Below are 22457 nucleotides of genomic sequence, written 5' to 3'. Positions count from 1 at the left end.
TCCACCCGGGGAGCCTCTATACTAACCAACCTGGAGCAAGTGGGGCACAACCACAACCCTTGCATCTACCCAGGAGGTACGTTCTCATATGCATAGGAGGAACCAAGGAGGGGATCCTAACCTCCCACCATCTTGCTGGTGGCAATTTTATAGTACCAGAAGGAACAAGGAAGGGGATCCTCACCTTCCATCATCTCTCTGGAGTCGCACTTCCGAGAAAGAGAGCTCAAGATAAAGCAATCATTCAAAGCCATAGTTTCATTTTCAGCCATAAATCAATAATCTGTTGATTTAGCAGTTTCAGTAGCCGTATTTGATGATGTTTATGTTTCAAAGTCACTTCAGGAATCGGGATTTGTTCTGCCTTCCATTTCTATGCTAATCCCTGAGTGCTCGTTCCCTGGCTCTAGCGAACCAGTAAACTTCCTGCCCAGCCGGGCTCTTCTTCTTCCTCCCTGACTTCATACTCGCTCTAAGCCAACAAAAAGGGCAGGGGGGCAGGTGACCATCTTATGATTGAAGATAAGCACCGAAAGCAATTCCGCCAAAAGGGGAAGTGAGGCGTTCTGAACCTATTCTAGTAGAGGAACCGACCCCCGGAAAACCTGACCAAAAGATAGCTACATTCCCGTCACGTTAGTGACTTCGGACTATGTGGTTGATCCGCTGAGAAAAGACGGGAAGGCAAACAGAAAGTACCACTTTTCTTAAGTTAAGATGAATCTATTGAAGAGTCAAGGGAACACTCTGTCGAAAACACGAGGCGGGAGTGCGTCGAAGCATGAATTGACCTAGCGACGTGAACCTCGGGTGAGGTGCACTAGCCCTTCCCCAAAACAAAAAAAGAATGCTTTCCTTTGCTTAGCTTTATGCCCTTTCTTCTTATCCTTCTGTGGTTTCGGCTTATTCGGTTGAGGTTGTTTTGTCAGTCCTATACCCTTCTGGAAAGACTTCATTGACTGATGAAAGCACTACGAGCATAATTGAAAAGAACCCGAGTGCGACAAGTCCGGATTGATTCCAAGTCGAAATTACATAGACAGTATTTATCATAGCCATCCGGCTTATAACATACCCCATAACCAGCCAATAATCATTATCAAATACAGCCCTTTGGCTCACGGCGTATACCGCACTTCTATTATCACCCTGAGCAACTCATACAGTCATCATTAATCATGATTCATCATTAATTCTCCCCTTAATTTGTCCACAAGTTACCACATCTCCTAGCCTCTTTCAATCGCTAGGCATACTATAAGTATTGAGGGCATAAGAGGTGAGGATGGAGACTTAGAAGTCTAAAATTTGGCTTGAAAACTCAAAATCAGCTTTGGGGTGAAACGGGGTCACGCGTGCGTGTCTCCCACGCGCACGCGTAGTAAGCAGAAAAGTTATAGTGACGTGTGCGCATCGTCCATGTGCACGCATGGGAAGCAGAAAGGTGGCGCCAAGCGTGTGCGTCAGTGACGTGTACGCGTGGGTGCGTTTTATGCTCCTTGCACAAAACTAGCACAATAGCAGCGCAACTCTCTGGAATTTCTACTGGGCAATTGCATCAATACATCGACGCATACGCATCGGCCAGGTGCACACGTGAGAGGGTAAAAATCGTGAGTGACGTGTGTGCGTCGGCCATGCGTGCGCGTCGGAGTACGTTTTACCAAAAATTTTACTAAGTTAAAAAGCTTCAGAATTGCATTTTCAAAACCCAAACTTCCAACACACATAATTTCTTCTACAAAATTTCTTTTTCAACTATTTCTGAACCGTTGGAAAGATCGTTGAATAAACTTTCATAAAAATCTAATTTTGAAGAATTCTAAACTTCGTGGACCGAGTTACGAACCGCCAAAGTTGGTCAAAAATCAGTTTTACCCAAAAATAGAAATCACCAATTTTTCCAATGTTCACAAGCCAAATTCATTTCCACTCATCAAAATGGCCACAATTTAACCACATTCACATAATTACACTCAACTAAAACCAAACCTATCTCATCTACATAATTTCATTCAAAACTATCAAATTCCACACCCCAATTCCTCAAACCTTATTATTCAATAATCACACCAATTATTCACACATTCAATATCTAAAATTCATCCAATCTCTTATATCATCACACAATACACACATGAACTTACCTTCCTTACCTATTTTCGGCTTCCGGCCCAAAAAATACACGGCCTCTGGCCCAAATTCACACTTTAAATGTATATTCCACAAACCAATATTCATTATTCAATTCATCAAATCCTCAACACACCAAACATACAATTTCACACAATTCTCAACCCAATCATTAATTTACATTACATATCAACTATGCATATTAGTACCAACCATTTACATAATCCAACTTAATCCTAGGGGCATCTAGCCTAGGAATTCTCATCACACCACACGGTACTTAAATGAAACTTAAACTGTACCTCTTGTAGTAAAAATAATTTAGCTTTCCACCAACCCTTAGCTCCAAGCTTCACCAAGACCCCACAAGCAATATCAATCTTCCAATTGTGCACCAAAATCACGCAATACACTAACATAACCAATTTCACATATATACATTAACCTAGGGTTCATGAAATTGATAAATCACAAGGGTTAGAATACTTCTTACCTCAGCCCATATGAAATAGGGATAGAACCCACTTAGAATCTATGTTAGAGTATCCCTAAACAACCAAAATCACAAGATTTTAACACTAACTACCCAAAAATACGTAACAGTAGAGAATCTCAAAAACTGGGCAGAGATGAATGGAATACTCATCACAATAATTTGCAAAGACAAATTTGGAAGGAAATTGTAACTGACATACTAATTTGCAAAGACAAAGTCTCTAGGAGTGTGGTAGAGGGTGTACTCAATGTGCCATGTCATCAGGTGGAGGCCAGGATAGGAAAAAGAAGAAAAAGATTGAAGACCGTTGGACGAATCCAAGGACAAGATCACTGGTTCGAAGGACGGAACTGGCTAAGAAAGCTAAACAGAACTATAAGCCATAACTTGGGATTAGAAAAGTTGGTGTGTGTGTTTTCCGTTAATTTGATTTCAAAATTTTATGGATGTTATCCTGAAATACAGATGGATGTTATTGGATTCAAACAAAAAACAGGTGCATCGTTTTAAAAAGTTTTCTATACCGGACAGCAGGATAAATATATCTACAAATAATTAATTAGGACTAGAATTACTGTGTGTTTTTACTATTAATATGGTTGTAGAATTTTCTAGATTTTATCATAAAATACTTGCGAATGTTATTAGATTTGCATAGAAAAATAAGTTCACAAGAATTTAATATCACAATAAAAAATTATATACGAAAAAAATTATTTTTGTGTTCTTTTAGTTTTTTTTATGTGTTTGACTTGTTTTTGTTCGATCGAGAACACATTAATTGAAGTTTGAATTTTCTTTTGTATATCTAATGAAAAATTTTTTTATTGAACTCTAAAATTATCTATACTTAACAGCTAGCTAAAAATATCTATGCGCAAACAATATATTGTCAATCGTGGTTGTTATTCTGAAAAATTAGAGAATGTTATTGGATGTAAACAAAATACATTCCTGGATATGCCTTTTTGATGACTAATTTTTTAAATAATGAAATAAAGATCTTATTGTATACGAGATACTTTCAAAATTCAAGTTTAAATTTTATGTAATGCACCAAATTATCATAATGATCAAATTATCAACTGAATATTTATTATTTTAAATATTAGTAAAAAATAATAAAGGTAAAAAATATTAAAAAAATAAAAAGGTTGTATATCAGTGGCCCAAGTCTATTATTATATTTTGTTTAATAATGGTATATGAAGTTGTAATAAGGTAAAATAAAGTTGAGTATATAAAAATATATAAAACCAACCCAATAAACCACCAAATCATAATAACGTAAAATAAAGTTGAAGCATGACTAAAGTATAAAGTAGTTGCTAAACTCTAAAGCTTATGATATGTAGTGCTGTTAAACTTCAAATCCTCCAAAAATACTTCATGTGGAAAAAAAATTAAAAACTAAACAAAGAGGAAACAATAAATAGATGGACATGACATTAATGCTATGAAAAAAAATACAAGGTGTACATACACAATTGTTCGGCATTATGGAATGAATTCAATAGTGATGTGAAGGAACTAGAATACATAGCCAAATTTTCTGTCGTTTCTGAACAAGTCCACTGTGTATCTTTGTAGGAAGATGCCACATTGGTAGGAGATGGTTGTGTATTACCATTAGGTCCCTGAACACACAAATCATATTGAAAAATAACATCCTAACTTATCATCCATTCAGCACACTAAAAACAAACGAATGACGTGAAAAAGGGTAGATCTCATATTTACCTTGTTGTGATTGTGCGTGTTCTTGTGTTTGCAAGCCCTCTTTTTAATAGATTTTTCTAGATCTGCCCCAAGTTTGGTGGATGTTGGACGATCTCGCGTAGGAACATGTCGTAGGCCTTGTAGCTCATCTATGCTAACAGGACACTCATCACGCGTATGCGAGTTAATTGCACTTGGTACATGTGCAGCTTGATGCTCGGATTACTTGTGTTCTTTGAGCTTGTTCCGAGCACTGTCGATGGCATCACGCAATATGACAGCAACCTCCGGAGTAGCCACGAAATCCTTAGTGATGTTGTAAAAAGCAGAATATAATTCCCTAAAAATGGTCATGCTGTCGTCAGAACGGTCCATGTCAAGGCTACTCTTGATGTATGTGTGTCTCCGACTAACATTCTTACTCCACCGGGATAGAATGTATTGTGAGTACACTGCTATTACACGAAAATGTAAAAGAACAGCAAGAATGTGACAACATAGAATACCATCCGATTGGAACATAAAGCAATCACATTGAACTTCTGATGACTACAAGCAATAGACGACTTGGTATCTGCTATACACTAACATGTCAGACACCATCTTTTGTTGGTCAACTTCACAAACTGTACTTGTGCCATGATGGTTGATTGAGGAGATGTTGCAATCCGACTTTTTTATAAATTGATCCTGAACATCTCGAAACATGGAGTTTGTATATTCTCTCTAGAACTGCTTCTCTATTGGTGAGCTGGAAACACAAGGGATAATCCCCCTTAAATCAGTAGTGTCACACTCAAACTCCTTTTGCTCTTTGTCTATAAGACAGTTTTGGTATTGGCGAACAAATTGTAACAAAGAGCTCTTACTGTTTAAATATTTATCAAAAATTGCATCCATGCTCTCACTACGTTGTGTGCTTCTCATGCCAGTCCAGAATTCGTCCTTGAAAAATAATGGTACCCACATGTGTCGGTCAGCAAACATATCTACCAATGCATAAAGAAAACAAAAAATGCAAAAAGAATAGCGTAAGTTAACTCATGAGTGCAACATCTATATTGACTTAAAATAACATCTATAAAGAAGCTAAACACAGGCAGCAATAAACTGGAAGATTATACTACCGTTTAGCCACCTAGAATTTCGGAGGTCATACTCTTCGATAAAATCGTGCCAATCTCTCTCAAATGAGTCCTTAGAGTTGGATTCAAACATAATCCTCTTCATGCATGTGTTGAGCTGATCGAAACGATGGTAACCTACCAGCTTGTGTGATATCTTCTTTAGGATATGCCATATGCACCATCTATGGCGTGTGTTTGGTAATATGGTCTCTAACGCAGAACGCATCTGCAGGCATTGATCTGTTATAACACATACGGGGGCCTTTCCCATGCACTTCACCCAAGTCCGAAAAAGCCATTGGAATATACGAGTCTTCTTATTCCGCAATAATGCGCACCCAAGAAACATAAACATCCCATGGTGGTTGACACCTACGAAAGACCTGAACGGCATGTCCTACCTAAACAATGAAAATATAAAAACATGTAACGTAGGTATAAAATCCAAATGCTTTAGCTGAAAAAAATCTAATTAAGTCGAACAAAAAAATAATAATTTGGTACCTATTAGTCTTGTAAGTAGTGTCAAACGTCATGACATCACCGAAATATTCTTATGCAGCTCTACACTGAGCATCGGCCCAAAACACATTTCTAAGGCTATGGTTTTCGTCCACATCTATTTCAAAGAAAAAATTTGGATTGAGCTCCTTCATCCGTGAGAAGTGCTTAAGTAGCTCTTTTGGATCCGTCTCATCCCCGGAAATGCATAAGTAACGACTAATGTAATTTCTAACATCCTTCTCCGTAAAGGTAAGGTTGGCAGGGCCACCGGCGGCATTGGCTAATAGGGTATGTCTTACTCGGTCTAATACCAACTTGGTTGTTTTGCTGTATCAGGTCCTTCACATGCATACTTAGCTGACAGTTTGCTGAGGGCATTCCAGATAGCTTCGGATTAAGCGAGTGTGCGTGGGATATCTCTACTCGAGAAATCCTCCACTGCCCTATCATCTTATCTAATGCTAAATAGCAATGGGGTTTGCAGTTTGTTGATGCCACTGTTTTCTTTCTCTTGGGTTCCTTCACATGGGATGTGCGGTATCCCTACAAAAAAAAAAGCAATATTTGTAACAAAAAAATTTATTACAAAAAATCAAAATTTTGAAACAAAAGAATTTTGTAACAAAAAAAGGAGCCGTTGCAGTATGTTCCGTTACAAAAAGTTTTTGTAACAAAAAACGGAACTGTTACAATTCAAAGTGATATTTTGTAACAAATTTTTCTGATACAAAAAACCAGAAGTTGTTACAAAAGTGGTAACAAATTTTGATCTTCAATGTATTTTTGGTGACAATCTATTTTTTCCTATCATAAAATTTTGTTACAAAATGTAACTTGATTTTGTAACTTTTTTTTTTTAGTTATAAAACACTATTTATTTTGTAATAATTTTTTAATACAAATTACACACATAATTTATCAAATTATATTATTTTTTAATTAATTAATATATTAACTAATTTACTCAATAAGTTAACATTTATATAATATATAATAACATAGATAGTTCAAATATCTTTCATTAACTAAGATTGTTTTATAAATCTTCAACATATAAACTTTAAAGTACAAACTATCAAGACACATTGAAGAACCCTAATAAACTAGATAAATATATAGGACAAGAAAAATAAGGAATTATAAATCTCCAAAATGTAAACTACAAATTACAAACTCCATCATGTTCATATAGTTCCTTTCTCATTTCTCATGGAGAAGTTCTAATAAGTGCCACACACCTGAAAAGACCACCAAACAAAAAACACTAGTTTAAAAAATAAGATTTGTTTTTCCTTTAAATATGTACAGGAAAAAATAAAAAATTATACTCGTATTATTTAACAATGAATACAAACTCTAAAATTTTTACCATGAATAACCTTTGGAGAGAAGTGCAATAAAATAGGACATGTTGATACAATAATCATGACTCAGATCTAAACATGCATTTTAGTTTAAGAAATTTATTAAATATCATAAAAGTATAAAACAATGGAACAATAATCAAGACGTTTAGGAACATCTTTGCTTTTTGCCTTTATTTATTACCTTATAGAAGTTAGTGAAGCCAGGACTACCAGTAAAGCAATACATAGGAGTAGTATTCTAGCAGACAATCAAGTAGTTCAAGGAATAGCTACAGGAGAAAAAAAAGAGGGTAACAGTGAAATACTTTCTATTATAAGATAATTGACTGTGATAATAAAAAGATAGTTAGTATAAAATTGTTGTTAATCTGATATTTACACAACACTGAATGATGTTCAAATGAGTGATGATCATGTAATGAAAGGCAAAGTGACAAATATAATGTGAAACATTTGGAGTAGTTCTGGAAATATATAAGGATACATATAAGGCCAAGTCTTCAAACATTTTTTATTTTTATCTTTTTTAGGTTTTCTCTACCACTTGCTACGAGGGGACTCCTTAAGTGATTGCATTGATACAATTTGTTGCATAGGTAATATATGTAATAACTAAACAGTAAGATACTATTTGTTATTGTCATAACTTTTTGTTGTACCAACTTTACATCACTTTAACTACTTCATTTGTACGACCCTCTAAAGGGGGGACCAATAAGCACCATCCAACATGATTAATAAATAAAATTTATCTTAAACAACTGACAATAACTTCCATAGAATGTATACTAATATAGAACTCTCTAAAGGGAAAGACTTGACTTACCTAAAGAAAATAGGGAACAAAAATGTGTAATAGCTTAATTCAGTGAATAACTTGAAAGTGATTTTTCATGAAAGTCGAAATTCTTATACATAATCCAGCTAAAGTTTTACTTTATTTGGATGAATATGAAAGTTTATGTTAATATACATTCATGAGCTTCAAACAATTTTATGATTCATAAACCTCTCAAAGTGAATTCCAAAAACAAACGCAAGGATCATGAAGTAAGCTGGATGATGGAAATTACATACCTTTTTAGACTCTGCATAAAGTCCCATGTCGGCAACAAATAGGCAAATATCTTTAGTGGTTTCACTAATAGTTTTTATTTTGTGCTGTCTGTTAGAATTCATCAACAGTTCATGGTGGTATGAACTCAATCATGGATAACAACTCAAGAGTAACAACTCAATCGATGGTATGAACATGTAAATAATTATTATTATGAATGAATTTTGTTGGGCATCAATCTAGCATCAACTAAATTAAGAACAAATTAAAAACAAAAACAAGTAATAATTTGAAGTTTCAATAATACTAAATTACTAATCAGAACAAGTAAAACAAAACAAGTAACAAATCAGAAAAAAAACTACACAGAACAATAATCAACAACCCTAATATTCACAAGTTCTGATAATCAAAAACAATATCCCTAATAAGAAGTTCCAATAAATTAAATCCTAGACTTCCATGGCATTACAATTAATTTCAAAATAAAATCTCTTACCTCAATTAGCTGAAACTCGGTAATTAAACACAACAAACCCTTCGTTTGTTTTTAATTCCTAGTAGCAACAACTTTCCTCTTGGAGCAGCAGCAACAATGATCTCAGCACCAATCATAATTGTTTAGGAGATAAATTAGCAACACTAGAATAAAATATGCTAACATAATTAGGATGGAAATATGACAGAGGAACAAAATGGTAACAAAGCAAGGAAGAAAATGTTATAGGTCTCATAAACGAAGGAATTGGAACCAGAACGGGAACAGTGCTACCGGCAACAATGGCAGTGACATCCCCTTTCAAGTTTCACGATGACAGAACGCTCCGCAGTGGCTAGCTTCAGCGGCGACGACAATGGCTCCGGCGGCTAGCCCTGGCAACAGCAGTGGCAACTCCTCCCTCACCCCTCCATCACGTCTTTCACTCTCTCTGCTTCGTGCGATGGCGGCAGCTTTGGGCTCGACGGCAGTGCGCGATGAAGAACAGCAAACCCAGCGGAACAAGGGCGGGGCAGAATGGAGAATAGATCCGGGCAGAACAGGGCAGAAATCGAAGCATGATTTCAGCAGTGGAAAGACGGCTCCACTCAACTTCTGCGCGTTATCCTTGAGCTCCTCGATAACACCCTTAATCAACAGCAATGAGGCTTCGATGACGGTGGCTAGGCAGGACGCGACGGAAGCAAGCTCGCTTCAACGGCTCCTCCTTCCACATCTCCTTCTCTCCCGTTCACTTCAACGACGGCAACGAAGATCCTTCCAACGGCGGTGCGCGGTTCAGACAGCAACAGAGGCGTGGATGGCGGCGACGGGCTTCATTACTGACAGCGGTGGTGACTGACGCGAGGATGGCGGTGCTGCGACGGTCATGGCAGTCCCAGGCTCATGACTCTCGCCCTCCACGTCGCTCTCTCTCGCTCATGAACTCTCCGCACTCAGCTCCACGACGGTGACTCGACGGCCACAATGACGGGGTGGCGGTGGCGGCGCAGCAGGACACGGTCCCCTCCCTTCCGATCCCTCTCTTCTCCGTCGCTCTCTTCCTCTCTGATCCCAAGCGCTATCTCTTCTCCCTTTCCTTTGTTTCCCCTTCTCCTTTCATTTTTGTTTCTTTCTTCTGTAGGTTAATTAGGGCAAAATAGAATGGATGGTGGCTAGGGTTAGATGAGTGGGGTTAGGGTTTAATTTGGTTAAATTTAGGATTTGGATTTAATTTGGGAATTAAAGTTTAATTTGGGACAAAAAGTAAAATTAGGAATTTTGGGTAAATTGGGGTTTTTGGATTAATCTGAAAACTAATTAAATCTGTAAAATTATTCTAAAATATTTTTTATCGTATCAAAATATTAATTGATTTGAAATCAAATACTCTAATTGAAATTATAAGATAATATAATTAATTTTTTTCTTTATAAAAATATTAGTATTAAATTTTAAAATCTCAATTATTTAAACTGAATCGTATAAAATTCTTATTATTTTACATTTGCTAAATTTTATAATTTAAATATAGAAAATAATTCAATAATTATAAAATCAGATAAAATTTTAAATTATTTTAAACTCAATTAATCAAAATTTGATTTAATTATCTTTAATAAAATAATCTCAGAAATTAAAATACTTAATAATAAATAAATCTAAATTAGCTCTTAATAAGATCTTCTAAAATTTCTAGGTCTTACACAAAGTCTTACATTTAGTATGTTAAAACAAAATTTTTTATTAGTTACAAAAAATCTTTGAATTTTGTGACAAATTAATTTTTTGTTACAAAATATTTAGAGCTTTTGAAATAAATAGATATTTTGTTACAAAACATTATAACATTTTGTAACAAAATAATAATTCGATACGAAAGCCAACATAATTTGTAACAAAAGAAATCAAGTTGTTACAAATTATTGAAATGTTTTGTAACAAATTTTCTTATTGTTACAAAAAAACTATAATTTGTAACAATTTTAAATTTGATACAAATTTTTTGTTACAAATGTTCTATTTTTTTGTAGTGTATATCCATATCTATTACAATGCAAAGCCTTATTAACAACCACCTTCTGACTGCTTTTAGTCTCCCAGCCGGTGGTTCTTATTTTGACGATAAAACCAATCCTTATCGCATATTGGTAATAATATGCACGCGCATATTCTAATGTGCCGAAGTACATTCCCTCCTCGGGCTTTAGCTCCTTGTCACCAATAGCTTGATTTATGACCTGAAAAAAAAAAGAAAGAAAAAACCAAATGAAACTCAACCTAATAGTTAACTATATAAAAGTAGCTAATTTCACTATCGAGTATAACAAATAAAACACATTACTGTAATTTTAGGTGCTAATTTCGTGCCATTATGGATGTTAACGTAGATGTTAATTTCATGTAATTATGGATATTATTCATATGAACTTATTGATTGCATAGAGCATGAACTTTACGAATGTTATGCATAAAATGCTAAAATTGGCAGTTCACTAAATAGTACAGTATAAGTATAAATGCACATAAAAAATACACAAAAAATAAACCGGGTTATTATAATACCTCATCAGTTTTTCATATTCTCGGAAATTGGTTGACTGACAACAACCTCGTCGGATGAGTCCGTCTATTGTTCAAATTCTTCAGCATCTTCTGCCATATGTACTGTATTAAGGTCGAATTCAAATGACATACTATTTATAATGATAAAGGCAACTTCTTGTAAAATTTCTTGGCTTTATACACTATTGTACTTGCAATAGTATTATTCTTGTGATTTTTGAATGAACATAATTGAATTAACGGAATGTATATATTAGGGTAGTTTTCATGTTTCATATCTCCATTAAGTCATGATAAATGCCTTAATGCACAAAGAATCAATTACAATTATTGAATGTAATTGATATTATTATTACCGTTCTTTATTATTATTATTATTATTATTATTATTATTATTATTATTATTATTATTATTATTAATTGTATTTTTAAATATAAAAATCAAAGTATAAAAAAGAATATTAAGTATTGATTATAAGAATGTCTAATAATAAGAGATATGATATTATAATTAATATTATTAATAAGTGAATTTGATAAGAATATGATAAGTGGAATTATAAAAGAATAAGATAAAAAATAAAACTGTTATTAAGTGATATAAATGAAATAAATTATAAAAAATTTTGGCTAATTATGGTGGAAAATTTTTTGTTACTAAATATTTTTTTTATATAATTAACCACATTAACCACAAAAAAATATGTAATGCATCGTACGTATATAGTATAATTAAACAAATAAGATAACTAGTCTAACTAATAATCTCTGGTCCATGTAGTTTATCTAGGTACGTAACACAATAAAATCAGCATGATTGAAGACCAAATACATTAAAAAAACGAAAGGTAATACATACGTAACAGGTAATTAAATACCATATTCCGACATTGGGGCCGCTTCATTTGACTCTATAATGAAGCGATACGCACGCAGCGTCTACTTTGTTAAAATGGTTAAAAAAATTAATATTTAATTTAAAATGTATAAAAATAAATATTTTTAAAAAAAATTATTATAAAAATAAATTAAATAAAAATTAGAGATAAAGTAATAGACACGACTGAATTAGCTATATAATAAAGGGATCTTTACCACTTAGCACCTCCACATACATAATACATTGCATACATACTAATAAGTTATTATTAGCAACCATCAAGTGCATATATTTTGTGACATATATACAATGTCTTCAACAGCAAAACAAGGAGAGGTCCCAGTCCCAAATGTTGTCCTACAATCATCATTCACCATGCCAGTGACGGGCCTCGGAACAGGTTCCGAAACAAACGATGACCTCACCGTCAAAGCCGCGGCCGTTGAGGCCATCAAGCTCGGTTACAGGCACTTTGACACTGCTTCCTTTTATGGCTCTGAACAGGGTCTGGGAGAAGCCATTGCTGAAGCCCTTAAACTTGGTCTCATAAGCTCCAGGAATGAACTTTTTATCACTTCCAAGTTATGGTTATCTGATAACCATCCCCATCTTGTTCTTCCTGCTCTACAAAATTCACTTCAGTAAGATCTACAACACTTTTCTCTAGGTAGAAGATTAACTGCTCTTTAATAATTCACCATTTTATTATTATTGCGGGTGTTAATACATTTGAGAGGGTTATTAAAATGAGTTAAATCTCCCACTGATTTATTTTTTTAAATAGACAGATTTTTATCTCTAAAGTTAGATTCGTTTAAATCTTAAACTAAAAAAAAATTGAGCCTGATTAATCTAAAAAAATAACGAGTTAAACAAGTATTCCGCTTAAAATTTTTTTTGAATTTGGCAAAAAAAAAATTTAGTATTTCTTTTAATAATTTTTATTCAATCCGAACATCAGACTTGACTCGCTAAAAATTGTGTTTGTCTAAAATTTTTGGCAAAATAAAATGATATTTTTTTTGTCAAAAAAAAATCTATTTTAGTCTAATCAGGTGAAGTTGGTTTATTTGAGAGTCCATTATTAATTACTCATATGAAAATATTTTTAATTATGTAAAACTGATAGTTAAAAAATATTATATAATTTAATGTGTTTACCTTATACATAATATTGTCTTTTTTAATCAGTCAAACATATTAGTTAATGCATGATGAAATTGGATTTTTATATATAAGAGAGTACGGCCGTCCCTTTATTTGTCAAATTTAAAATTGATATGTGCAATTTTCTTTAGTCACACATCTTAGCGTGGAGCAATGAAACAAACACACGATGTGAGATTGGCTGGGTAGAATAATAATAATCTTTTGGTGATTGATGCATGCACGCAGGAGTCTTGGATTAGAATATTTGGATCTTTACTTAATCCACTGGCCAATAAGTGCGAAGCCTAAGCTAAAGAAATTTCCTTATGATGCTGAAGACCTGGTGCCATTTGACTTGAAGGGCGTGTGGGCTTCAATGGAAGAATGTCACAACTTGGGCCTCACTAAATCAATTGGAGTCAGTAACTTCTCCTGCAAAAAACTTGAAAATCTCCTCTCTTTTGCTACAATTCCTCCTGCAGTTAATCAAGTAAACTTTTTATATATAATATACACACATCAATATAAGTACGATTTTAAATTGAATATTTAACTTGAAAATTAAAATCGTCTTCAAAATTTTGTTGTATTAAAAGTCGTCCCTAACGTTCAATTTTTTTTAAACAATTCTTTGAACAAAAACTAGCTGAGATAAAGAGACCATAAAACGCAAGTAACCAACCTCAAGCAAGACTTCGATTCCTATGAAGATGAATGAATTGGGCGAGATCACACCCTCATTGGAGATGGCAATTGTGAAATCTGTTCACCAACGCAAGTTCAATCGGAGAAATGTTGTGTTAGGGTTTCAAGCAAACATTTTGGAGAGTGAGTAATGTTAAAAGTAATGAAGGAAAGATGAAATGCTTTCTCGGAAATGAAAAATAGGAGAAGAAACCAAAAGGGTATTTTTGTTTTTAACAAATTTATGACTACCAAGGATGATTTTGAAACAAAATTGAACGTTATGAATGCTTTTGAACGCAAAAAAATTTTAGGAACAATTTTAATTTTCAAGTTAAAGTATAACGACTAAAATCGTACTTAATCTTTAATTTTATTTTATCACTAAATTAAACACCACATCAATCACAAACAGGTGGAGTTGAATCCTTGCTGGCAGCAGAAGAATCTAAGAGAATATTGCAAAGCCAGGGATATTATGGTAACTGCATATTCTCCTTTTTGGGAGCCAAAGGAGCTATTTGGGGTAGTAACGATGTTATGGACAATGAATTACTAAAGCACATTGCACATGCTCATGGAAAAACTGTTGCTCAAGTAAGTCTTAGATGGCTGTATGAACAGGGTGTGAGTTTCATAGTGAAGAGCTACAATAAGAAAAGAATGAAACAGAATTTAGAAATATTTGACTTTTCACTTACAAATGATGACTACAAAAAAATTAATCAAATCAAACAGGAGCGCAAAGTAAAGAATTGTGCACCACCCGGTGGATTCGTTATTGATGATCTATGGGATGGAGAGAACTAGATACCATACTCTTTACGTATTCATGTTTGTGTTTGTATGCAGTGACGAATAGTCTTCAAACAAAAAGGTTTTGTTCTCAAGAAAGCAATTATACTTCTGCCTTTGATGTTTATTTTGATGAGAAGAAACGTTATAACATCTATTATTATTATTATTATTTGTTTTTTTGTATCTTTTGATTTTAACATTAAAAGTGATTGATAACAAGGTAAACAAAATTAAAAAAAAAATGTATTTTATACTACAAAAGAAAAATATACAAGAGAAATAAATATAAAAATAATACAAATATAATTTATTTTTGTAGATATTTTCTCTTCTATGTAAATTTAATGTGTGTTTGATTTTTGTTTTTATTTTCTATTTTTATTTTTAGTATTTTTTGTTTTTTGAATTTTGTAAAAAAAAAAAAAAGAAAAAATAGTAAAAACAATAAAATTTTGTTTTCTATTTTCGCTTTTTACCTTTTTTTTTTTCTTTATCAAATTATGAGAACAAAAAATACTAAAAATAAAAATAGGAATAAAAATACAAACTAAACACACTCTTAAATCTCAATACTATTTACGTTCTATTTTGTATTATATACCTTTTTGGTTTGAGATAATATGTATGTGTGTTTTTTTTTCTAATATAATTAATGATACTACTATATTTTTCTCTTAAACTCATCAACACTCTTAAGAAAAAGGAAGACGACTAAAGAGCACAAGAACTGAAGAATGAGAAAAAAAGATGACTAAACTTAGTGAAGTGAGAACGAGGTTGAGTTATAAGGCGTGTGATATGGAAAATGATTGCATGATATATGATAAAACTTGGTTGAACTTAGTTGCAATGAATACTTGGTCACTTAATAAGTTAATATATGTTGATGGAAAATGTTTTTTTATTTTTTTTTTTTTTAGTTTTTTTAGAGAAGATGGAAAATGTATTCATTCAAGTAAAGCAAAATTTATACTATGTTCATAATGAAGGTTAGTAAATTAGACAACTAAAACCAATTCAAGCGTTACGACACACAATTTGCAAATAAATGCAAAATTTTGTCAACTTCCATATATCTTGCTAATACTTGCAGAAAATCGAAAATTATTTTAATTTATAATTAGTATATAAGTAAAACAAATTAACTGTATATAGACTAATTATCTACTAAATAGCATATTTTAATAGGGTTAGAATAAGTAAGTTAAACTTGCTCCTAAAATGGCTCGGACTCATAAGCTTATAAATATCACCAAGCTTAAGTTTAAATTTGAACTCATATTCCAACAACCACCGTTGCTCCAATACTTGATCAGGTTGTATGGTAAATTTTCCCTTTTTATCCAAACTAGAGACCAACTTTGTATAAAGTTTGCAACGCACTCAACATAGAGTTTGTAATAATCTTTTATATCAAGACAATTTTTTTTCTATTTTCTGTATATTCTCAAAAAAAATGTGGACAGAATACTGAAACAAAAATGTGTAGTTACTTTTGCTAGCTCCTTTAAGACTACTTCAGTTCCTAGTGCATTTGGTTCCACACTTGCTATCAATAATAGTAGTTTCTAACAGTGACCCATTTAATAGCATTCTGCATATTGAGAAAAGGTCAATGCTAAAATAAAAAGTGACGTTCATCTATAACACAATTAACAAGTTAATTTGCAATCAAGCTTTTAAGGCTAATGATAATAAATGGTTTGACGGTTGCAAAGGACCACAAGAGACAAGAGCTTATTTTTCATTGGATCTCATAACCATATCCATTTCTTCTTTGATACCCCTATCTCATCTTTCCCTCATTCAATGAAACTCTATGCTTTTGTTTTTGCTTCAACACTCACAATTCTTGTCTTTTTTTGAATCTTCTCTCTGCAATGCCAGGCACTATCATGGTTTCAGGTACTAACACTAACTAACACACACACTCTCAATTAATACTAGGTCAAACATTCTCTTATTTATATTTCATTAACTTCATTTTGTAGTACTGGAATTCATGGATCTTCCATTATCTTCATCGACTTCCATAAGGGGTACGCAATTTGGTCATGCTTTAGAACTTGTCCCCAATTAAGTCGTCTAATAATAACAAAGTGGTGATGCATGCAGTTTCCATGGGGAAGATAGAGTACCAAATCAGTGACAAGGGAAACTATTCTTTGTAAGATTAACTTAGAGAATTCTACCATGTTTCCTTTCTTTTTCTTTTTCTTTTTTTTAAGAGTGCCTATAACATGTTTGTTTTATTGTCTAAACCAGCCCTTTAACTAGCCTCCGTGATGATTTGATTGTAAAGATTCTTGAGGCTGATGGGAATGAAATAGCACGTACAGGTAACAGATTATTGTTTCTTTTCCACTCACTCACGCGCACACGTGTTCCATTTGAGTATTAGCAGGCCGTTTTCGAATTCAATCAGTGTGTAACAAGAAATAGAAATTAACTTGCAGGAATTCATGTGAGGTTGATATTAGAGAAAGGTGTTTGGGAAGACATGTTTACCCTTGGGGAAGGACACTTGCATTTGAAGTTGCAGTTCATCCTTAGCTACGAAGAGCGCGATAGAATTCGCATAATGGTGTATTTTCCTTATACAAACAATTCGTATTGAACTTATTCATATGAAAGATGATATTATTAAGTTAAAATGCCAGAGCTGATTACTTTATTGGTTCTATGCTAATGCTTAGGTAAAAGGAATTTTGTACATTTTATATATAGACAGAAATCTTCCTGTGACATTTACTTGCATAGATAGCATTTGATGTTGGAGTTATAATGGTGTAGACTAGGTTAATGAGTTTCATAGCTTCTTTGTGAATTCCATGGTTCTAAACTACAATGGCAGTTGTACTGTAGGATATATGAATCTCGTAACATTCACTGCTATTGCTGACTGCAATTTAGAGTTATGATGAGTCCCTTTCATGGCAACCTATAGGATATATGTTTATAGTTATCATCTACATATATATAACTTTAAATTATGTTGAGTGGCGGGTATATTGAAACATATAAGCTTCCATATGAACCTTGGCATTTATATATAATAACATCACTCTTGTTTTTTCAGAGACAATCTGCACTAAAGAAAAAACATGATGAGCTTCTTAGTAGTCGTCGAAGAGGTGCAGAAACCGACAGCAGTACTGTTATTGGCAATGATGCATTACCTTTCCACACAAATGATGAGGTCTCAGGTTTGATCTCACTTTACTGATTAAATAAACAATGAAACCGCTGAAATTCATTGAAATTAACTGAAAGTAGAATTCAAGTTCAATTGGAAGTGAAAAGGAAATTAAATAATTAACTGATATGAAGGTTTTGAGTTGGAGAGAATGTAAAAGAGGTGTTTGGAAAGAGAGAAACAAAGACAAAATCAAAAGGAAACATTGCTCTAGATTGAGCACAATGCAGGGAAAAGTTAGGGATTCATGGTGTGTAATAAGGTTCTGATACCATATTGAACTTCATAGTAACGAAGAAAGATAAGAAAACGATTGAGAGAATTAGAAGTAATTTTAATGAGTGATGAAAAAGGTGAGTAATAAAAGTCATTACAAGGCTCATATAGAGACATATGATAACAACCGACTAGTAAATAAAATCTGATCGACTTTAACAATATCCTCTAACAGAAACTAAAGCAAAAGCAGAAAGAAAACTAAAGAGTTAAAGAAATTTCATGGTTACGAATACGGTCCTTCATTTCCTCAGAGGCTTTTTCCTGATGTTTTAAGTGCTCCATCTTCTGAAGAATCAAAGAATCACCTTCAGCATAAAGCAGTTTCTCGGCTACATGGTCCTGTTGTTCTTTTCAACAAGGAATCTGATACTAGAAGCGTAGTTGGTGGGGTTCAGCTTGACAAGAAGAAACTAAAACCAGTTAAGGATTAAATACTCTGCATCACAGTCTCTTGCTCTTGCATTGTTTCAGCAAGATGAAATCGGGAGGCGAACTATAATGCTTGTTTAATGATAATTTCACATGTTTTAGAACTCTGCAGATCAATATAAATCAACTAAACCAGTGTTGCAAGTAGCTAATCTCGCTCAATCGCCTCACAAGGGTAAGAAACCTATGAATCAGTCATCACCTGAGGAACAGTATCAGGACATACTTAGTTCAGAAGAAATGGCAAATAGGTTAAGAAGATCAGAACAAAATGATTCTATGACCAATAATCCAATCCAACCTATGATGGAAGAAGATAGTCCGCAATATTTTGAGGTGAAAAGAGCGATGTGGAGAACTCCTAGTAATGTGAGGAAGATGATAAGTGCTTTCGAAAGTGGTCTGGCTCAGGTATATCAGTAACTGCTCAACTTTATAATGTCATTAACATTTTATTGGAGTATGAAAGTAAAGTCTTTGGAGTTCACATGTGATTTGTCTCAAAACAGGATATGAGACCTTACATTAAACCACCTCCAACAAAATATCAGTCAAGTAAAATTGAAAGAAAAGATTCATCCAAGACTCGGTACTTGGAGCAAGATAAGTCACAGGATGCCGAGCCGGCAGCCATCTTGCAAGAGAATGTGAACAAAAGAACAGATTCGAATGCCAGAAATAAATTGGACAAGTATTATCCTTTTGAAAGTTCTGGGGCTTGGATATTCCCAGATGAATCAAGAAAGATGTGCATAACGACAAGTGGTAAAAGCTTAAATGGTGTAGAGGAAAGTCAGGACAAAAACTGCTTAAGCCATCAAAGAAGTTTGCATTTCTCACAGTTAGAAAATAAGGGGAAGGTATAAATATTTTCGGACATGAATTTGGTTAATTATTTTCTTTCACTAAAAGCTTTAAGTTTCTATAATTAATGGAGAAGATGAGATCTCTCGTATGTTAATAAGATAAGAGAAAAAAAAAAATAGAAGAAAAACTATTAAAGATGCTTCTGTTAACAAAATAAGATTTTTTATTGGCTTCATTTTTATGTTGATTGAAGCATCCTGAAATGTGAAGGTTTTGTATCTATTTAGTAAACTTAAGCAACTTAGAAGTAATCTAGTCGCTAGATTAACTATGATAGATTGAGTTTTCCCTTCAGATAGAAACATATAAATTTAAGTGAGTTAATTTCAAACATTTAAACCGAACTTTTGATTAAGAGAATCTGATGGTGTATTTTCTTCTTCCTTCTTGTAGTTTTATGTTAATCTTAATTTTTGTGTGGCAGAATGCAGAGCATTTTAGAACTGGAACTAAGGGGAGCAAGAATGAGAGGATTAAGGAAAGTAGAGGCTCTACGACAAGAGGTTCTTCTGCTGATAATGCAGATGAAAACTCTGGTGGGCCAGTTAATCAGGTTAAGATCAGTATTCAATTTGAAAAATTTTGTTTTTTCAACTTATTTAGAGTCTTAAATTTTGGTTTGATCTTGGTAGTGGTAGTTTGAGGTAAAAGGATCACTGCTTTCACATTTGACACTTGCACCAATGGGCCCAAGCCACATATTAATGTGCATCAACAATGTAGCATTTACCCCTCTTTTTTTTTTTTTTTTTTTTTTAATATTGGTTGTTAATTCTTAATTTGATGTAAAAGGAGGTTGCAGTTGTGTTGCTCTTTAATTAATTACTTGGTGCTCTCAACTATTCTTGAAGAGTGATCAAATGCCCTTTTTCTTAACCTTCTTCCTTTCAGGTAATAAAAGTTGCAATCATTGTTGGCTTTGGAATACTTGTTTTCCTTACCAGACAAAGAAAGAAAAGGTGTGAAAATTAGGTAATTTCTTAGTTAGATTTCGTTGATCCTAGTAAATTATCTTTTTTTCTTGACTGTCAAGTGAAGCAATCAAGTCTATTTAAAAATATGATAAATGTAAATCTTGTGTAATTGGTGGATAATAAATTGCTTACTACATCAATTGTAGATTCACTTTATTTCAAAATGTCTCATTGGTGCTGCAAGGAAGAATAAAAAATTGCTTGTTGTATTAGATAAATTCACATATAAATCTACTACTGCAATAATTCTATGGACACACCCTTTTATTGCTCAATAAAACTTACCCCGTTCCAGACAGATTTAAAATTTTGTTATCTATGTGTGCAAGGACATTATTTCTGGGAGAACATTAATTAAGATTATCCTATAATATAATGAATTTCAAAATAAAGGCAAAGAAAGTAAAATAATTATATTCTCCATCATTTTATGAAAATGAAGCATGTCACTTTGAAAGCTTGCTAAAACTAGTTGTCAATATATTGTATTGCAGATAGAATCTTCTGTTGGAAAATTTCAACTGCAAGGATCATCTGAAGGGATGCAGAATTTTATGGATTTTCTGTGCAATAATCTAGATTCTTTCTGTCAAATACAATGACATGTTTACAAAATAACAAGCAAGTTTCCCTTTGGAGCATTTGAACTACCACAATGTAATTATATTCATCCCAAACATCCTTTTTAGCTGTCACAATTTATCAATTAAAGATTACAAGCTTGAGGGACAAATAATTATGAAAAGTGTTACGAGCTTTAGCAATTTGGTCCAAATATTATGCTTCTTTATTCTTCATGTGATTAGTGTAAGGAAATTCTAACTAAAACCTTAAGCAAGAATTCTAGAAGCTTGGTTTACAATTCTCACCCATTTTGTGCGCGAGCTTTTGGCACAGATTACATCTTAGATTAGAAATCTAAAGCAACTAGCAAACGTCCAAAATGTATAGACTTATAATAAAATTGGCTTTGATACCATATTAGAGTTTAGTGAACTTAATTAAGAAAAGTTAGTTTTAACTTTTAACAAGCTTTGATGAACTTTCCTCAACTAATTAACTAAATACAAGAGATGGATAGAGTAGAGACTTGCATACGTGGTTGCCTCCTGTTTAAAAATGGTATAAAATTGAATTGAATTTTATCAAGAATTAAACTCCAGTCAGAATTAAATTGAATTCTAATGGTTGAATTTAGATAACTAAACTATTATTAAGATGATGACTAAACATTATTGGATTATTTATTTGTGTGATTTTGTTGTGTTTGTGTACAAAAAATTAATTAATTTCCATTGTTCCAAGAAGCATGAAAAACAAGGCCACACTAATACTCCAAATCTTGATCCAAAATGAAACGGCTGAACCAAGAAAAAGAAACAAGCCACATATTATGAGTAGATAAGCAAATTAATTGTGACCCAATTAAACAAGCCCATAAATAAACAAGTTCAGCACCATACCAAATTAATTGAAAACAAGTAAAACAAAAAGGGCCAAATAAAGAAACCAAGCCCAAGCAGAAAAGTAGTCCAAGAATCAAGCTTGACGAATTAAACGAAGAAATCCAAGAGTCCACAAGGAAATGACGTTACTCACTCTTTTGGTAACTAGAACTTGAAATTAAATTCAATTTAATTTTCTTGAAAGCTTCCACCAAAAACTTCTCTCTTCTCTCTCCTCTTTCTTGTTTCGGTCACATCATTTATTCACTCAAGAAAGAAAGAAAAGGAAAAGTACAGAGAGTAGGTTGTG

General features: G+C 33.2%; 1 protein-coding gene and 1 pseudogene across 5 annotated transcripts; both read left to right on the top strand.

The window, feature by feature from the left end:
- Window positions 1-12570: 12570 nt before the first annotated feature.
- Window positions 12571-15105, top strand: LOC107630369 (NAD(P)H-dependent 6'-deoxychalcone synthase-like; annotated as a pseudogene). Its single transcript, XR_015907404.1, has 3 exons — window positions 12571-12967; window positions 13722-13965; window positions 14575-15105. The product of XR_015907404.1 is annotated as an NAD(P)H-dependent 6'-deoxychalcone synthase-like (transcript).
- A 788-nt stretch (window positions 15106-15893) lies between these two features.
- LOC107630367 (uncharacterized) lies at window positions 15894-21466 on the top strand. Of its 4 annotated transcripts, none has more exons than XM_016333474.3 (12): window positions 15894-16862; window positions 16949-16996; window positions 17073-17124; window positions 17223-17296; window positions 17414-17541; window positions 18037-18156; window positions 18684-18851; window positions 18964-19272; window positions 19371-19721; window positions 20153-20281; window positions 20620-20687; window positions 21197-21466. In XM_016333474.3, the coding sequence occupies exons 1-12, from the start codon at window positions 16838-16840 to the stop codon at window positions 21198-21200; spliced, it is 1476 nt and encodes a 491-aa protein (XP_016188960.1). In that variant the 5' UTR covers window positions 15894-16837; the 3' UTR covers window positions 21201-21466. The 4 variants fall into 4 exon arrangements, with proteins under 4 accessions (XP_016188960.1, XP_016188959.1, XP_088365089.1 ...); XM_016333473.3 differs by having other exon boundaries at window positions 20620-20700; XM_088508963.1 differs by having other exon boundaries at window positions 18037-18163; window positions 18724-18851.
- The last annotated feature ends 991 nt before the right edge of the window (window positions 21467-22457 follow it).

Source organism: Arachis ipaensis, chromosome B3 (assembly GCF_059453495.1).
Source record: "Arachis ipaensis isolate K30076 ecotype BB chromosome B3, ASM5945349v1, whole genome shotgun sequence".
In the NCBI taxonomy this organism is placed as follows: Eukaryota; Viridiplantae; Streptophyta; class Magnoliopsida; order Fabales; family Fabaceae; genus Arachis; species Arachis ipaensis.
This window is presented reverse-complemented; position numbering and strand designations above follow the sequence as displayed.

What these genes read in the sequence shown, in the direction of transcription:
- LOC107630367 (XM_016333473.3), top strand. Translation starts at nt 16,838, where the DNA reads ATGCCAGGCACTATCATGGTTTCAG. An exon ending in TTCATCGACTTCCATAAGGG is followed by an intron (nt 16,997 to 17,072) that starts GTACGCAATTTG and finishes TGATGCATGCAG; the next exon opens with TTTCCATGGGGAAGATAGAG. An exon ending in CTTTCCACACAAATGATGAG is followed by an intron (nt 18,157 to 18,683) that starts GTCTCAGGTTTG and finishes TCATTTCCTCAG; the next exon opens with AGGCTTTTTCCTGATGTTTT.